Below are 18,044 nucleotides of genomic sequence, written 5' to 3' on the forward strand. Positions count from 1 at the left end.
CAATCAATACTTACCAAAAAATGAGTCCAATTTCCAATCATAACCGGCGTCAAAGAAAATTGGGAGGTTGTCATGAAACAGAGGGAAGACAGCCAAGAGGTTATTTGCCCGAAAACCTATGGTGCCATGAACATCACACGCTGAAGCTCAATACTAAACATGTAAGACCTACTGTACACTAGTACGTAGGAGAGAGAAAGACAACTCTAAATACAATGGTTTCTGCCCAGATGAGAGTTGGGTATTTGGAGATTTATGTCCACAAACTGTGTGCCCAACCCTGGGCGTAATTGCGGATGAGGTCATTGAAATATTACCAAAACCAATAGACCCGTGGACGAGCGGCTGCCACGAGTTACATATTGGTGAAGGATGCGTTTTGAACTCCATAAGGAAGCCAGTCAGTCAGTTTGAATTGATAATTCCAAAGAGCTCAATGCTCAATGTTCATTGACTTGGCTGAATTGTTACTTCAAGGTATAATATGTTGATTGAATATCCATTATCACTATTCTCTCTCTCTCTCTCGTCACGGCGCCAACGTGTCCAAATCGACTGATTTTATTGCCTTGAACATGATTTGGCCCAAAGAGAGTCATGAACGGCAACCAAATTGTCCGTGAAGGAGCTACCCCCCTACGTACGTACGTACCACGTAAAATGTGCCCAGTTCACCACTCACAATCCCAAACGACTTACTTGCTTTTTGAAGTAGTAGTATATCTACGTACAATAGAGTACACTGGGCATGTTGGATAAGTAGAAGGTATAAGATCGCATGCTCAAGCAAAGTGCTTCATTCAAGATGAAGCAGCAAAGTGGTTTTTATTGTTTATTGATTTCCTGCCGAGACCTCGGCCACCAACTTCAAATTGGACTCTCAAGAGTCGCTCTGGAGTTGTTCATTTTCCCACCGATTATTGAGACCATTCACGGGCAGAATAAATCTCGAAGTGCAATCACACAACGGAGCAGAATTGGTTTAAAGGGTGGTCGTTGAACGGAGCTGGTTCCTCTGTATTGTTCTCTGTCTCTGTCGGTCGGCTGCGGTGATCTCGGCAATCATGAACTAAACAAATATGATGATGTTTTTGTTCGCGTCGTGATCGCACCCATTCTTTCTGATTCATCTTTCGTCCCGTCTTCATTGTCGATTGACATTGCTAGTACAGAGAGGTCAAGCTGAACTAAACTGGATGTCTAGATTTGACAAGCTAAGGCATCTGACTCTGACCTCGAGAACCTCTTTAACGACCGACCATTCAAGTGGATGTTGTGCAAAACATGGTTAGCTTTTCCAATTGATCGAATTGACTGGATTCAACTTTTGGCATAGTCGAGTCAGCGAAACCAGAATCGAGGCCGTCATTCTGAACCGAGTCAAGGAATCGGAATTGACGAATTTCTTTTCTGTTTCTCGATCATAATAACTTGGAAGTGGCAAGCGGCACGGGGGATCGATGGTCGTCGGACCTGCTCTTCCTTGGCTCCATCCACACGCGCAACTCACAAAAGCTGTCCTAGGCGATGATAATGGTGAAAAGGAAGGTACTGGCCGCGAAGTGGTTGTTGTTGGTGTTGTGGTGGTGGGAGTAGTAGTAGTAGTGGTGGCAGTTGTCCAATGCTAAAGCTCAAAAGCGGGCGGCATGCAACCACCACCCAAAAGCTGAAATTCAGACCGCCAGCAAGCGGCAGTTAAGATGATATGGTTCTTGGATGTAGCACTCAGAAATCATCGCCCTTTGCTTTGCTTGCTCACTCGAAGAGCTTCTCTGTCCAATTGGTCTAAAAAGCTTGGCGGACACTCACGTAGTTTTGAGAAAAGATGTTAAATTCCTTGCACTGTAGTTTCTGCACTACTCAGCCCTTTACTTTTAAGATTGCTCGTCCTTCAGCCCTCGTGCAAGATGAAATATTTTAGAAGTATGTTCTTGGCTATTTGTTCATGGCAAAACCAATACCAACACCTTTAAAAGAATTCAAAGGTCGCATGTATGTATGGACGAATTCAAATACAAGAGTGATGGTTTTATATGAATGGTAGTTCTGGTAATTACTCGACGAGTTTTGAGGTTCTGTTATGTCTGTTTGCTTTCCTGAGACTCGAGATGAAACGCCTGCACAGTTGGGCGATCGGAAATCCAGAAACCAGAACCTGGTTTTTCCTCAGCTCATTTCAATTATTCCAGAGAATAACCCAAACCGCATTTCTCTGTTATCTGCTCCAATTTTGTCGGCAGCATGGACAAGAACTTCGTGGAAGGCATCTGGGCTATCTGATGCTTCCACTGATGATGTTGCTGCTACTCTCACTCCTACTAGTACTCCTACTCCTCGCAACGTCGCCGAGGCCGCCGCCAGCGCCCTTTGGTAAATCGAGGCTCTGTATTTCCCTCCGGATCCTTCATCTCCGAATAAGAAGAAGTGGCAGCGGGAGAAGCTCGAGAAATACAGAAGAAGAAGATGATGATGATGATCATGGTAGTGATGAAGAAAGAACAAGGAGTAATCTAGGTGGTGGTGCTGCTTCTCTTTCGTCAACCACGACCCCCACCGTCCCGCTCATTTTTGTGTGCAGGTTGGTGGTTGTTGTTCAAAAGGCTATTATCAGATGGGTAGCTGGTTTTCGGAGACTGGGGTTGTGGGCTGTGCCCATCGTCTCTTTCACTCTTCTCCGGCTCCTCAATCCAGGTACAAAGCGAAGAAGGAGAAGGAGACCGAGCATAAGAAACGCGAGCAAGCTCGGCCAATTTCTTCCCCGACTACGTACGGACGGACGTACCTATCATTTAAAACTTCAGTCTCAGTCCTGGCCGTCTCCGATGGATAGCCGGACGCACGGACGCATCGCCGCATAAGCGAACAGGCAAACAACCGGAGAGGAAAAGAGAGAGAGAGACAGAGAGACAGAGATAGGACCAACATACTATCCCAACCACCATCAAGCAGGACTTTCAACCTGTAGCAGGGGAATTGGGAGTACTTGTGGTGGTTGTTGGCGCCTCCTGGGCCGTCGCTCTGGGTTTGGTTGGGAACCTACCTAGAGCAGAGGGGATGTGATGCAAAGGTATGCCCAAGAAAAAGTCGGTCGCCCTCAGTGTCGCCGTCTCTGGCTAAGGTGGTTGACTGGTTCTGCCACCGTCGCTTTGGATTACACCTTTGGGCCGTATCATTAACTCTCCCAAGACAAGCAGCACAGCAAGCTTGAGGGATTCGACTTGCTGGAGATACAGAGAGAAATATGGAGGCAGTGATCTTGGGGGAGACTTCTCACATCCCCAAATATTAAATGAAATCTCCATATTTCCAAGAGACTTCAACGACCGGAAGTTGGTGCAGTGAAGTTCAACCCAACTCTAGAAAATATGGATTGCCTTGTGTCTAAAAAGTGATACTGGAAGCTCGAATCTCAAGGTAAGGCTTCGTTTGCCCCCAGGGAATCTTGATAACAATTGAAGGTCTACTAAGGCAGAGAGAAATCCTTTGCGATTCATTGAGTTTCAAAGCAGTATCGACTCTTGAACCCAATCAGAAACCACTTGTTGATAATGGGATTGATGAATACCTTCGAACTATTTCAGACATGAATCTGCTTCTTGGAAGCATGATTCGACAGTACCTGCTCATAATGGCGGTCACTTCGCCCATATTGGGCGAATTCCTCCGGACCTTTGAGGTAAAGGAGGGGGTTCCCATCGGAACCATCATCGGGGTCATTGGCGAGACCAAACCAGGTCTGCCTCCACCACCTCAACCGCCCTATCTCATAGTGCCATTGCCGGGTTCAGACCCGGACCGTGATCTCATTATCAATCAACAATCGGGCGAAATTCGGACAAAGCAGGTGCTTGATCGAGAAAAAACGCCCATGTATACCATCAGTGCCATCCCAATCAACGGAGAGAGTGTTCAAGTGGTTATCACCGTTCAAGATGTGAACGACAACACACCCAAGTTCCCGTCAGATGAAGTTTTTATCGACATTCCAGAAAATACACCCAAGGGAACTCGACGAAAGCTTTCCTTGGCTGAAGACGAAGACTTGGGTGTCTTTGGAACACAAAGGTATGACATCGTGTCTGGCAACGAAGAGGGCGTGTTTCTTCTGGCTGTAGACCAATCGTTGGAACTCATCGTGAACGGTGAACTAGATAGAGAACGGGTGGACAAGTACCATTTGAAGGTGAGTGCAGTTGACGGCGGGAGCCCGCCAAGAACGGGCACTCTGACAGTGAATATCAAGATCCAAGACCTAAATGACAACCCGCCGCTGTTTGGCAAACAACGATATTTCACCACCATTCCGGATAATCTGCCCTCTGGAAGCTCTATCCTCACTGTTGAGGCCCGGGACTCGGATACAGGTGCCAATGCTGAAATATCCTACTCCATCAATCGCCGCCAATCGGACCAAAGTGAAATTTTTACCATCGACGACAAATCTGGAGTCATCTCTCTGGAGGGAAATCTGGACTTTGAACGAAAACAGGTTCATGAGATTGTTGTGGTGGCTAAGGATAACGGAGAGGTGGTTCAAGAGACCTCAGCCTTCATCACGGTTCGTCTCACGCACGGCAGTAGTAATCTTGAGCCCATTTTAAGAGAGCCGACCCCAGCCTCTCACAATGAAGACAAGTTGAATTTGGTGTTCCACGACGAAGTTGAGGGTGTCCCGGAAAACTTGCAGTTGGGCCATTCAGTGGCTCAAGTTCTCCTGTCAGATCCAAGTCTGGACATGAATGCCTTCAACTTTGATTTAACCCTGGGAGGTGACTTATTCCTGCTCACAAAGAACTTCAGTGGCCTCTTTTTGACTCCCAAGAAGCATGTCAACCTTGGTGATAGGCAAACCGTGTTGGTTTCCTTTGACGTGACCAACCCTTCAGATCCAGGGAGGTCTTTCCAAGAAGGAATCAACATTCCTGTTATCGACACCAATGACCACGCCCCTGAGTTTGACCAAACTTTGTATGAGATCAGTATTGACGAGTCGCTCAATCCAGGAAGCTCTATCTTCCAAGTTCAAGCCATTGACCTGGATAACGGAAATAATGGGCGAATTAGTTACTCTTTTGATTATGGACCGAATTCATCCTCATTCACTTCTTGGTTTGCCATTGACGCAAGTTCGGGGGTGATTTCCACGCAAACATTTTTGGACTGTGAGACGGAGAGTCAACCTCGAATAGTGATAATGGCCTCGGATCATGGCAGTCCCAAGTTAAGCGCCACAACCACCTTGTCTGTCTCTGTGAGCGATGTTAATGACAACCAGCCACTATTCGAAAGCTCATTTTACGAGGCTGCCTTACCAGAGGACAAACGAATCGGAGAGTGTTTCTTGAAGGTAGGGTTCACCTATAATTGACATTATCTTGTTCATAGAAATCGTAAATGGTTATTTTTGACAATTAGGTCTTGGCCACTGACTTGGATTGTGGATCGAATTCCGAGATCGAGTACTCTATTAAGGAAGCCAATATCAACACATTTCGAATCGACAAAACGAGCGGTCAAATATGCTTGGCTCAACAATTGGATCACGAGACTCAAGATATGTTTGGATTCACCGTCATCGCGTCGGATAAAGGTGTGTTCATTATTCGCTTTCTTTTTCTCAGACTTGCTTATCCAACTAAGGAAGCTGATTGGAAGATAAACCCGACGAATGTGAAAGCGGTTGCGTGGGATGATTTTCCCGTCTTTGAGCACAAATTAACTTCAGAATGAGGAATCAACTCGAACTCGAGATTTGGTCACTCTTTTGATTAAACTCATCCTGATTTTCCGATTCCGTAGGTGGTTTGAGCACCAGCACCATGGTGAAAGTGGAAGTCATCGACACCAACGACAATATTCCCGAGTTCAAGCCTAATTTCTATCAAGCCAAAATTCGAAGCCGGTTTCAACCGGGCATCGGGATCGTAACCGTGGCAGCTGGCGACACGGATTCTGGCCAAGCTGGCCGAATAACCTTTTCAATTCTGAGTGGGAATGACAACAACCAGTTCCAAATTGACCCCAAATCTGGTTTGGTTAGTCTCAAGGAACCTTTGCCGGCTGACTTTCCTCCTAGTTTTCACCTCGCCATTCGAGCTAGTGATGGAGATGGCCAACAAGATGTCTCGTCAGCTCATGTCGAGATTATGGTGGACGATGATGACCTCTCTTTTGATATGCCACAATATAAGTTCGACATCTTGGAGGACGTGTCCCCGTATTCCGTGATTGGGCAAATTAATGCCAGAACTGACGCTTCGGCCTCTGCCAAGTTCTCTTTGTTGGACTCCAATGTTGAGGATTACGTCTCGGTCGATCCAAGAACTGGAACTATCCGATCGGAATCTCGTTTGGACCATGAGAGTAACCCAGTGCTTGTGATTAATGTTCAGTTTGAAGACATCGAAACAGACACAAGGAGCTTTTGCCAAGTGATCATCAATGTCTTGGACCAAAATGACAACGCCCCAGAATTCGGGAGTCTGCTGTACGGCCAAGGCGAAGGAGCTTTTGCCAAGTGATCATCAATGTCTTGGACCAAAATGACAACGCCCCAGAATTCGGGAGTGTGGCTGGTATGGCTTCAGTGTCGGAAGATTTTCCAGTGGGATCCGTGATCTATGTTGGGAAAGCCCTGGATTTTGATTCAGGTCCAAATGGTGAAGTGAGCTATTCTCTAGTGCAGAATCCCGACGACATGTTCACGATTGAAAAAGAAACCGGACAACTGATCCTGCAGAAACCATTGGATTATGAAACGAAAACAGAATATCTAGTTGTTATTGAGGCGGAAGATCATGGAGAGCCTCCCCTCAAAAGTACGCTCAAACTCCATCTCCACGTTCACGATACCAATGATAACACTCCTGAGTTTGAGCAATCCTTATACGAAATCGATCTGTCGGAAACTCACGCTATGAATACACCTATTCTGACGGTAAAAGCCAAGGACAAAGATGGTGGTAGAAATGGCAAGATTTCTTATGAGGTCTCAGCCAACGACTACGTGGGAATTCTTCAACATAGTGGAGTATTGATTTTGAAACGTCATTTAGATCGAGAGATCAAGAAACTATTAGCGATCGAAGTGACAGCTCGAGATAACGGAACTCCTCCATTGAAGTCACAAACAAAGGTCCGATTTTCCGTCTCAGACCGAAACGACAACAGCCCCGAATTCAAGGAGGGACAGTATGAGTTCAAAACCGTAGAAAACCTTCCGGCAGGAACGTTAGTGGGACAAGTTGAGGCTCAAGACAGAGACGAAGGGAACAATGGCGTGGTGGAATTCGGTTTCAAGACACCTGTATCCAATTTCGTCATCGACCGAGAAAATGGCCAGATCTCTTCAAGTAGGAGTTTAGATAGGGAGGACATTGCCAATTACGAGCTCACCGTTGAAGCTCTAGATCGTGGAAGCCCGAGGCGAAGCTCTCAAACTTTGGTCAAGATTGAAGTGGAAGATGTCAACGATAACGCTCCGAAATTGGTGGAACCTTCAACAAAGATGATATCCGTAAAACGAGGAAGCAGAGCAGGGACCGTCATTGGAAGATTGGACGCCATCGACGTCGATGAACCCGATATGGGTGTGAATTTTGAAATTTCAGATCCAAACTCTTTTGTCAGCGTTGGGTCTCAATCGGGAGAGCTACGGCTTGCCCGTCCCATACCAATCTCCACACCAGTGTCTCAAACATATTACACTGACATCTCTATCAGCGATCATGGTCAACCAAGAAAACGGATCACCGAAACTTTGACCATCATGGTGGTGAGTGAAACCGAGGACCTCCAAGTTGTTAATCAGGTTTCCAAAAACTTCGACGTGGACCTAACCGCTATTGTCGGACAAAAGGTTGGAACCATTTCATCTGGATCAGCATCGCGAAGACTTTATCTAGAAATTCTTGACAAAACCAATGAACTACCGTTCTTACTGGACGCTTCAACTGGATCTCTTTATGTGGTGAAACCCTTGGAATCTCTCCAAAAATGGAATTTTGAGGTGCTTATATCAAGTCTTATTGGAGACATTACTCCCATTCAAGTGTCTGTGTCTGTGAAAGTGATTGATTCTCATCGACAACGTCCAAAGTTTATTCAAGATCCCACCACAGTCGCCATTCGAGAAGATGCAGAAATTGGCTCCAAAATGCTGGGCCTCCGTGATCTAATTGAAGATGGAGCCTCTCAAAACATCGAATTTGAAATCATTGAGCAGAGCAAAAGTCAACATTTCCGATTGGAGGGCGACAGTTTGGTCTTGGCCCAAGAATTGAACTACGAGAAGAATCAAAAGCACCTCCTACTTATTCGAGGCTTCGACAACCGCCTTCGCTACTCTTCTGATGTCACTGTTCTGGTCACAGTAACTGACGTTAACGATAACGTACCAATGTTTCTGAGCAGTTCCACGATTCATATTCCAGCTGACTCCTCGACCAACCAAATCATAATGAATTTGTTGGTTGTGGATGAAGATTCCGACTCTAACGGTGAGGTTCAAATGGCAATCACATCTGGGAATGAAGAGGGCTTATTCTCTCTAAGCGAGTTTGGAGAACTGAAATTGATGCATCAACCTCAGCCTGGATCGTATAGACTGACTTTTAGTGCCACCGATTTGGGAGATCCTCCCTTGAGTTCAAAGCACAATCTAGACGTAGTGGTCGGAGAGAGTCAAGATAGATCTGCTCGATTTCAACAGTCCGTTTACTACGCCAATGTCACAGAAAATGAACCGTCCGGTTTAACCGTTCTAACTGTAGGCTTAAATTCTCGAGGACGGGATCTTCAGTTTTTGGAGTACAACCTTTTGAAGGGTAAAGATAGTTTTGCCATCGACTCGACCACTGGTACGATTGAAACCATTGCATCCCTGGATCGAGAAGCTCAAGACATTCACGCCTTAATTGTGAGCGTCAGTGATCAAGGACACACTGGGATTACAGACACGGCCCTTGTGTATATCAGTATTAACGACCTGAACGATAACGCCCCGAAGTTTGGACCCTCTTGTCGGGATGTGGTAATCCCAGAAAACGCAAATCATTCCTTTATTCATGCATTCATTGCCAACGACGCCGATTCTGGAGATAACGGAAAGATTAGTTATGGACTTGATGGCGAATTCCTGGATTCCAATGGAAAAGAACAATTCCGCATTGAACGAGATACTGGAAAGTTGTATGCTGTCCCGCTGGATCGCGAAGAAAAGTCTGAATACAAGTTGGACGTGATAGCTGTTGATAATGGAGCCGAGAAGAAAAGCAGCAAATGTTCCATTTTGGTCAAGATCTCGGACGTTAACGACAACGCGCCAAGTTTTACCCAATCTATCTACTCTGCGTCTGTTAAGGAAGAAATTGAAATCGGAACAGAAGTCCTACGGGTACTTGCCACTGATTTGGATGATGGCATTAACTCTGAAATATTCTACTCCATTGAAAATTCCACCGAATCCTCCTTTGCTATCAATGAGAAGACCGGAGCCATAGTGAACAGCAAATCTTTGAATAGGGAGCTCCAGACTGAGCATCGTTTCCAGATCCTGGCAACAGATGGGGCAAAAGGAAGCATCATGTCCAGCCTCACCCAAATTCGAATCATTGTTACCGATGCAAACGATCATGAGCCAATGTTCGTCGAGTTTCCGTTTTACGTGAACATGACCGCCACGCCGACGAGTGGGATTCCTCTTCTTCGTTTAGTTGCCTTTGATCCGGACACTGGTCCGAACGGACAACTCACCTACGACATTGTCCGACCAGATCAACGGCAATTGTTCGAGCTGAGTCCCGAAGCTGGAATTCTAACCGTGGCTGCTCCAGATATTGCTTGGGAACCGGGAACGGTTGAAATGCTGGAAATTGCCGTAAGTGACGCAGGAAGTCCACCAAAGAGTTCAACAGGACTAGTAGAAATCAAGATAGAAGGAGGTCCAGCCATTATGCTTCAGTTTCAAGAACAAGTGTACAAAGTGACGCTGACGGAGAACACCCCGGTCGGCACGGATGTAACTCAAGTGAAGGCTCTCCGATCCGACGGAAGACGACAACGCGTGGTATACAACTTTCTAAGGGGCAATGAAGGCCGAGCTTTCGAGATCAACTCCAACAATGGTCTTATTCGTGTGCGAGATTCTCGCTTGATTGACTATGAAAAGAACCCCAGCTTTAACTTGACCATTTCTGCTCAAAGTTTGACGGATGAGTCCCTAACCGCCTACACGTCTTGTCTCGTGGAAATTACTGACGTCAATGATAATGTTCCAAGATTTGGAAGAGAGGTGTACATGGTCAAAATCCTGGAAAGTCAACCCCGTCATACACCCTTACTCACAGCAAAAGCCTTTGATAGCGACCCGAATCAAACTGATCAACTGAAGTATGAAATCATTGATGGTAATGTTGACGGAGCGTTCCTTATGGACACGACCAACCCTGGGGTGATTTTAACTAACATTGTCTTGGACCGAGAAATTGCAGACCATTACGAATTGACCATATCGGCCACAGATACAGGCTCGCCTGCACTAGTTGGCTTGGCTCAAGTTTTAGTGGAGGTCGTCGATGTCAATGACAATCAACCTCATTTTGCTCCTCTTCGACCCATTAGTATCAAACGAGATGTCCCCACTGGTACCGTGGTTGCTACAATTCGAGCCAACGATATTGACATCGCTCCCCCAGTAACGTATCGGCTCAAAGTCCCTAGTGATTACTTCTCCATCGACACATATACCGGGCAACTGATTCTTATGTCTTTCCCATCCAAAATTGAAGGACAAACTCTAACGCTGGAATTGCTGGCCTCAGATGGTCTATTTGAAGCCCAATCTTCGGTGGACGTGACTTTCGAAAAAGGCAATCGCAAATGCCAACCTAAGTTCAGTCAACCCCTGTACAACTTCTACTACTCAATTAATGAGAGTTTCCCCACCATGATTGGTGATGTGGCTTTAGACGCATGCGATGCGACTTCGGAGTTTGAATTATCCCGTGAGAGTCGAATCTTGTATTCTCTCTTCCCCAACGGAAGCATTTCTCTGGCCAAGTTACCTTATGAAGACATCAACAGCTTTATCATCACTGCGGTTGATCGCAAGTCGAGAAAAGGAGACAGTGCCGTAGTGACCGTTGCCAAGAACGACGGCAATGTCAAACTGGTTGAGTTTGCCAGCAGGGAAACGGAAATCATTGTCATCCCTCAAGACTATCATTCGAACGCATTGACCAAGATCGAAACAAATCAAGACGGCAACCAGGGATTATTTTTCTCCATATCAGACAATGCGTTTTTGGATATTGACTCTGCGACCGGTGCCATTTATCAGAAACCACCATCTCCCTCAAGATCAAATCCCAACAATATGGCAGACGACGTGATTGTAAGGGTTAAAAAATTAGGCGAACGACAGGTGAAGCAGAAAAGAATTCAGGTCCAATTGCCACAAACAGAACAAGTGGTATTTGCTTCGACTGAGAAATCCTTCAGTGTTCCAGAAGATGCCCAGATTGGTTTTCAAATGGACATTTGTCCCATCAAGTCCAAGTCAAAATTCACTCCGTTCGTCAAGATATTGTCAGGCGATTCTGACAATGTATTCAAGTTCAACGAGAAAACTCTTCAAGTCGTCCTGAGCAAGCAATTAGATTTTGAAACGGAACGAAGTTACGAACTTGTCCTACGGATGGGTTCCCTGGCATCATTCAGCTTATGCAAAATCCAGATCAACGTGATGGACGTGAATGATTTTACTCCCAAGTTCTTGACTCCCAAATATGTGACCAAAGTAAGAGAAAACCTGGATGCAGGAACAAAACTGCCTCCACCACATGTGTTTGACTTCGATCAAGATGACGGATTACGATTTTGGGGTGGAACCACGGAATTTGAGGTGAACCGAAACACCGGCGAAATCATAACCAAGACATCGTTTGATTACGAATCGGAGAATCAGTTCAATTTCGACTATTTCGTCAATGACACCGCAGGCCATCAAGCCCAATGCCAAGTGACCGTCCTCATCGAAGGTCAAGACGAATTTGAGCCAACGTTTGAGAAAGATAATTACTTCTTCGCCCTACCAGGCGTTTCCAATGTGGGAGACGTGGTCGGTCAAGTGCGAGCTCGAGACCGAGATGGTGGCCCTGACGGAGTGATCACTTTCGAGTTTGTGTCCTCAAACGAGTATTTCACTATCGACTCACTGCGGGGCGTGATCACAATCGCAAAAGCATTGGACACGGGCGTATTCCATTACAACAATGTCGTTCGCCGAAAACGATCTCTTAAGGATCTTGAACTTGGTGTCAAAGCCAAATCCAAAAAGTCCGATTCCCTCGAGGGCTTTTCTACTGTTGTAGTGTCGATGGACGAAGAACTGCTCCCCTTGGCTGCCCATAACAGCGGAGGTCTGGGAGCAGCTGTACAGGGAGTGATCGTGGCGGTAATTATCTTGCTCGTGATCATCATAGCAGCGATACTTTTCATTTGTCATAAACGAAATATGGCGGAGAAACGGAAAAGCAATCATTTGGCCAATTTGGCAGGTCATGCCAACCCAAACATGACCCTGGAAATGTCAACCAGCTCTGACGCTCTGTCCAGATTTCCACCTCAGTATAGTGAAATCGTGTCCGACTATGAGAGAGCCAAGAACAAGACCTATTCATCTGGCAACCCCAGGTCCGAGCTCTCTGAAAAATCCCATCGCTCGGCGTCAAGTGGTCGAGGATCCGTTGAGGATGGGGATGACGAAGTCGACGTGGAGATCCGAATGATTAATGCGGGCAGCTACCTCGCAACGGACTCCGCTTTTGCGCACGACGACGATAAGCTGAGCGAAGGTTCAGTACAAAACACCGAAGACTACCTGGCCCGATTGGGCATTGACATGAGGAAACCGCCCAACATGAATGTTCCAAGTTTAGCCAGTGTCTCTGGTGACATGTTGCACAACTTTGACAACACATATGCGGGCGGAAGCTCCATTTACAACCGAATTCCAGAGGACGCTCTCAGCGAAAAGAACTCAGTCTTGAGTGCCAAGCACAGTAGCATGATTTACGGCTCCAACCTACGCGGGCAGCCTTCGCTGACAGGATCCTTAAGCTCCATCGTTCATAGCGAAGAGGAGCTCGCCGGTTCCTACAATTGGGATTACCTGTTGGATTGGGGTCCTCAATACCAGTCATTGTCCCATGTCTTCAAAGAAATCTCAAAGCTCAAGGATGAGGAGCCAACTACAAATTCAGTGGCCCATCCCAATCCCTCTGGATTGTCAGTGAGTGCCACGGGCGTTCTCTCTGCCAGTGGCGCCAAAATGGGAACCCACGGGAGTTCCCATCTCTCGGGGATGGGTGGGAGTAGTGGGACGGATTTCCCGTTCGGGAAGAACCCGCGGACTAGTCATTTGCTCAATCGGTCCAGTCGGTCCCCAATTTCACACGACATGTTGTCCCACAAGGCACTCTCGCCGAATTTCCATCCAGCCTTATCTCCGCTTGCCACCAAATCGCCCTCAATTTCACCGATGTCTGTTCCTGTCCAAAGATCAGGAGCGCTCCATTTAAAGAAACACATGTGATGAAAACCACGATACCAGCTTGAAAAAAATGTTATTACCCTATGCGTAGAAATACAATCTTATTCTCTTTTGCCATAATTCAGCTTTAATCATCATTAGTGCCGGCAAAAACTTGCATCCTGCAAATTATGTAAATGTTACAAAAAAATTGCATATTACAGAATTTTCTGCAAATTCATCACAAATATTTCACATTTCCCGCAATCCATTGTGCAATTTCAGCACAAAATGATCACTTTTTAAGCTATTCATGAACATTTTTATGAATTTGTGACAATTTTAGGGGGAAAACGTGACACTAAAGATTTCCAATTTTTTCTAAAACTCTTTCATGCGGAAGCACAAAGTAGGTTGCGGATATATTATCAATCTTGTTCCAATTTTCAAAGTGGGAGATAAGTTGCTCCCCAGTAATTATAGGCCGATTTCTCTCACTTCGAATATTGCGAAGGTGTTTGAGAATATCATGAAGTTCAAACTTGTTGAATTTCTTGACATTCATGAAGTCCTTCCTCCTAGCCAGTATGGGTTCCGAGCACATTTTAGCACGATTACCCAACTGATTGAACATATACAGCAGGCTATTGAGGGATTAGATCCATGAATCAGTTGATGTAGTTTGTCTCGACTTTGCCAAGGCCTTTGACAAGGTAGATCATGGTCTTTTAGTTAACAGGCTCCATGAGATTGGGATCCAAGGCAAGGTTCTCAATTGGTTAAGCAGTTTAATTTCTGGTAGGAAGCAATAGGTTGAGGGATCCCTTATTGACATACATGATGTCAAGTCGGGTGTTCCTCAGGGCTCCATTTTGGGTCCTCTCCTTTTCATCATCTTCAGTGCTCCGCTTCAGAGGCTTGGTAGTAGTAATGTCAGTGTCTCTTCCTATGCTGATGATACAAAATTGGTAGTTGGTAGGAATGGTCAGAATCCCGGTTGCATGGAAGAGGTCCTGGGCTACATCTACTCTTGGGTTGCTGCGAGTAACATGGCACTGAATGGAATGAAATTTCGCTCAATGACCTTTGGGTCGACGTCATTAGACACTCCACTATTAGATGATGAAAGTAAGGGCATTAAGCAGGTCTCATCCATGAAGGATGTAGGTGTATTCCTCCAAGATAATGGAAAAATCGATGATCATATTCAATTGAAAGTTGGTAAAGCTTTTCAAACATGTGCTTGGATATATCGCACGTTTAAGTCCAGAGATAGTATCACGATGCTAACTCTGTACAAGTCGATTGTTCAGCCGCATCTTGAATATGCCTCTCCCTCTGGCCTCCAATTAGTTCAGCAGGTTTGCAAAAACTTGAGCAGGTCCAAAGATGTTTTACTAGGAACATTGGGGATATGAGAGAGCTCTCGTACTGGGAGAGGTTAGAAACGTTTTCAAAAGCATTCATGAGCTTGGTCCCAACCCAGGATTTAGGGTGAATTGTAGTGAACGTAGAGGCTTAAAGTGCGTTTTGAGAGCACCTTCAAGCCCTCGAGAATCCAGGCTAGTTAAAACAATGAAGTCCAACTCTCTTCATTCTCGGGCTCCCTCATTGTTTAATTTGCTGCCCTCAAATATTTGTAGGTCGTATGTAGGCATTGATCCAGTAGCAGGATTTAAGTCAGACTTGGACAAGTTTTTGACTAAAATTCCTGATCAACTTTATATTCAAGGGTTAGCCAGATCAGACAACTCTAATTCGTTGGTTGATCAAATAATATATATAAATAAAAGCTTAGTAAAATGAATAGATTTCTCGTCTTGAACTTCTGGGATTCCAATCCCAGTAGCGGTAAGGAAGTCCGTGAAAAACAAACATCTGCCATGTTTATTCCATCCATCTATCCATCCATTTTAAGTAGCTCTGCCTCTCTTTTATCATTGCATTTTTTGAGAGACATTATGTTAGAGGCAGGAATGTAGCTTCGTTTGTGAGACGTACTTCTCCCTTAAAAATCAGACACATCTTAATGTGTTTTCATGGGGTATGGGTAAATGATCATCTGATGATTAATTTGGAAAGAATTGACCTATTATCAGCTTTTAAGAAACATGAAAACAATCTAATCTTGCCTCGCCTATGTAATGATATTCAATCTTGATAGCAAAATTGGTGTGTGATACTTTCATTGGGACATTATTCGTACATTGTTCTTGAAATCAGATTTCTTTTTCTAAAGAAATATCTAGCCGATCAGTCAATGAGCCAGCATGAACAAGACAAGTTTCATCCCAGGTTCAAATTCCAGTGCCAGAAGTTATTATCATACTACTAATAATAACTTATTTCGCTGTACATAGACAGATGTCTTGAATGAATTCAAGGCACAAAAACGTGATTACACAATCACTCGAGAGTAAATCTGACCAGAAATTGTGCTTGAATCTGCTGATCAATGATACCCAGGTATCGAGGGTTGTTCTGGAATGGTTTGGAGGAAGTTATCCAGGTCTTCTTTGAATTTGGGAAGGAGATATTTACCAGCATAGATGACCCGCAGGGAGGCGGGCAGTTTGTTGAAGGGTCTCGGTATTCTTTCAAGAAATGAGTTCCGCATGATTGACTTAGCAGCCGCATTCTTGGAATTGTTCCAATGAGGTTGGGTACATGCAACACGTTCATTATTTCGGTGGACGAAAGCAATGCCATTGTTATAGGGCAGCTCATGGATGCACTTAAAAGTTTGTAGCATGGCATACCGTTCGTGTCCCCTATACACACTATACAGGTGCAAACTTTCCTATTTATCTACATATAGTTTGATATGGAAGGCAAAAACAGCGTTTACAGCCCTCCAGAACCTGTCGGGGCCTAGGTTTTGACAAATGAATTGCGCAAATTCTGGGATTTATGTCAAAAGATCATGTTCATCGGCAAGTTTTGGCCGGGCCTAATCATCATTTAGCCATTTTCACCTATTTGTAAAGGTAGTTCCAAGAAGCCTCTTGTTCCAATGACCACTGGATAGATTGTGCAACTCCGCATTGGTAGTCTGAGTACCACAGAGCATTAACAAAAATATCAAGACATGTTATGGATTTTTTGTGAGTTGCCCTTGAGATCTTAAATTGCTGTGCTTTTGCAAGTACAGGGTGCACCTAAAGAAAAATTAAACAGAACTAGCCTCTGGATACTTCTGCCAGGGAAAAAGTAAATGAAACTCTGTATCCTGTCAAGTGCAATCGCAGATCATTGGCTCATCAACCGACTTGAATCTGAGGAAAATCATGTTCTCGTCCCACTTACCGAGGGGTGGCCATAATGGTCATTCACTCATTATTAGGGTTCTCAAAATTATGCATAAAAGAGGACCTCAAGATGCAAATAAAGATATACGATATATAATTATGGCATACTAAATTATTTTAAGCAATTTTTTAAGCTGGACACATATATTCCAATAACAGTAAACTCTGATTCCTTCCGGTCTTTGACTTGTCTGTCCATCCCACCCACCCACCCCTTGTAATCAAAAGCCAGAAGGACCTCTTCAAGTTTGAATGGCTGGTGTCCAGGATGGGTACTGGAATCACAGATCACAACATAGAAGGAAAACTCAAGTCTCTCCCAGAGATCACCAGTTTTTATCCCAAAGGAAACCTACTTGTTATCGCTAAAAAATGACTTCAGCCAATGTCATTCTTTGAAAGTGGTCAGTGGGTTGCTGTTTATGGGGTTTTGTGTGATGAAATATGCTCATTCATCATTTCCGGTATGTTGTACAATGGGGAATGATCTTTAAAGGCCTAAAAAATGAAGAAAAAAATATATATGTGACGGCTCAGGCTAGTCGAAGCCGCCTAAGAGTGCCCGACCGGCCCTGTGACACAATTTCATCTCCCCGCGGTAAGTAAAAAAGGAATCACCTAACCTTTCAAAGTCTTATCTCATTGTCAATGTCCTAGGAAGGAGGTGGCAGGCGGGACCCTGGATTGTCAAGTGCAGACATTCATCAGGGGTGCCAAATTCTCATCAAAATAGTGAAAGTACAAATTTTCGGCCTAAACAAAATTGGTCAAAAGAAGCCTAAAATGCATGAAATTTTGAAAACGGACCAATGATGCGAATAAAGGTTCAGGATGAAAAAAAGATGCAAATAAGGGTCCAGGATGCAAATAAATGTTATTTGCGTAAGTTTGAGAACACTCCTTATTATGCAAAGAAGGGCACTTCTTCTTCCTGATTCAACCAGATTTGACCAAAGGCCATGTGGTGGAGTTAATTGAGTTCAATTTCAATCCACGTTGACAACGATGAGAAGATAGGAATAAACAAAAGTTGAGTGAGTCGGGCAGTATAAGGGAATTGCGCTCACAGAAGTGTTCCCGGTTCCCTCTTCTCTTTGAATTCGGGAATGCTGCCAAGCTGAGCTTTAGAGCAACTAAGGTAACGTGCCTGCCCTTGGTCTGATTCTGAGCTTGACGATGGCCAAGGCATAAGGGCCGAGGCCTGT

General features: G+C 44.9%; 1 protein-coding gene across 1 annotated transcript; it reads left to right on the top strand.

The window, feature by feature from the left end:
• The first annotated feature begins 2,197 nt into the window (after positions 1-2,197).
• Positions 2,198-13,672, top strand: LOC131877926 (protein dachsous-like). Its single transcript, XM_059223767.1, has 5 exons — positions 2,198-3,414; positions 3,582-5,347; positions 5,416-5,590; positions 5,800-6,487; positions 6,568-13,672. The coding sequence occupies exons 2-5, from the start codon at positions 3,584-3,586 to the stop codon at positions 13,592-13,594; spliced, it is 9,654 nt and encodes a 3,217-aa protein (XP_059079750.1). The 5' UTR covers positions 2,198-3,414; positions 3,582-3,583; the 3' UTR covers positions 13,595-13,672.
• Positions 13,673-18,044: the final 4,372 nt, after the last annotated feature.

Source organism: Tigriopus californicus, chromosome 3, assembly GCF_007210705.1.
Source record: "Tigriopus californicus strain San Diego chromosome 3, Tcal_SD_v2.1, whole genome shotgun sequence".
NCBI lineage: Eukaryota > Metazoa > Arthropoda > Copepoda > Harpacticoida > Harpacticidae > Tigriopus > Tigriopus californicus.

Coding starts and splice junctions, on each gene's coding strand:
- LOC131877926 (XM_059223767.1), top strand. CDS start 3,584: ATGAATCTGCTTCTTGGAAGCATGATTCGACAGTACCTGCTCATAATG. Junction 5,348..5,415: donor TCGGAGAGTGTTTCTTGAAG/GTAGGGTTCACC, acceptor TTTGACAATTAG/GTCTTGGCCACTGACTTGGA. Junction 6,488..6,567: donor CCAGAATTCGGGAGTCTGCT/GTACGGCCAAGG, acceptor AGAATTCGGGAG/TGTGGCTGGTATGGCTTCAG.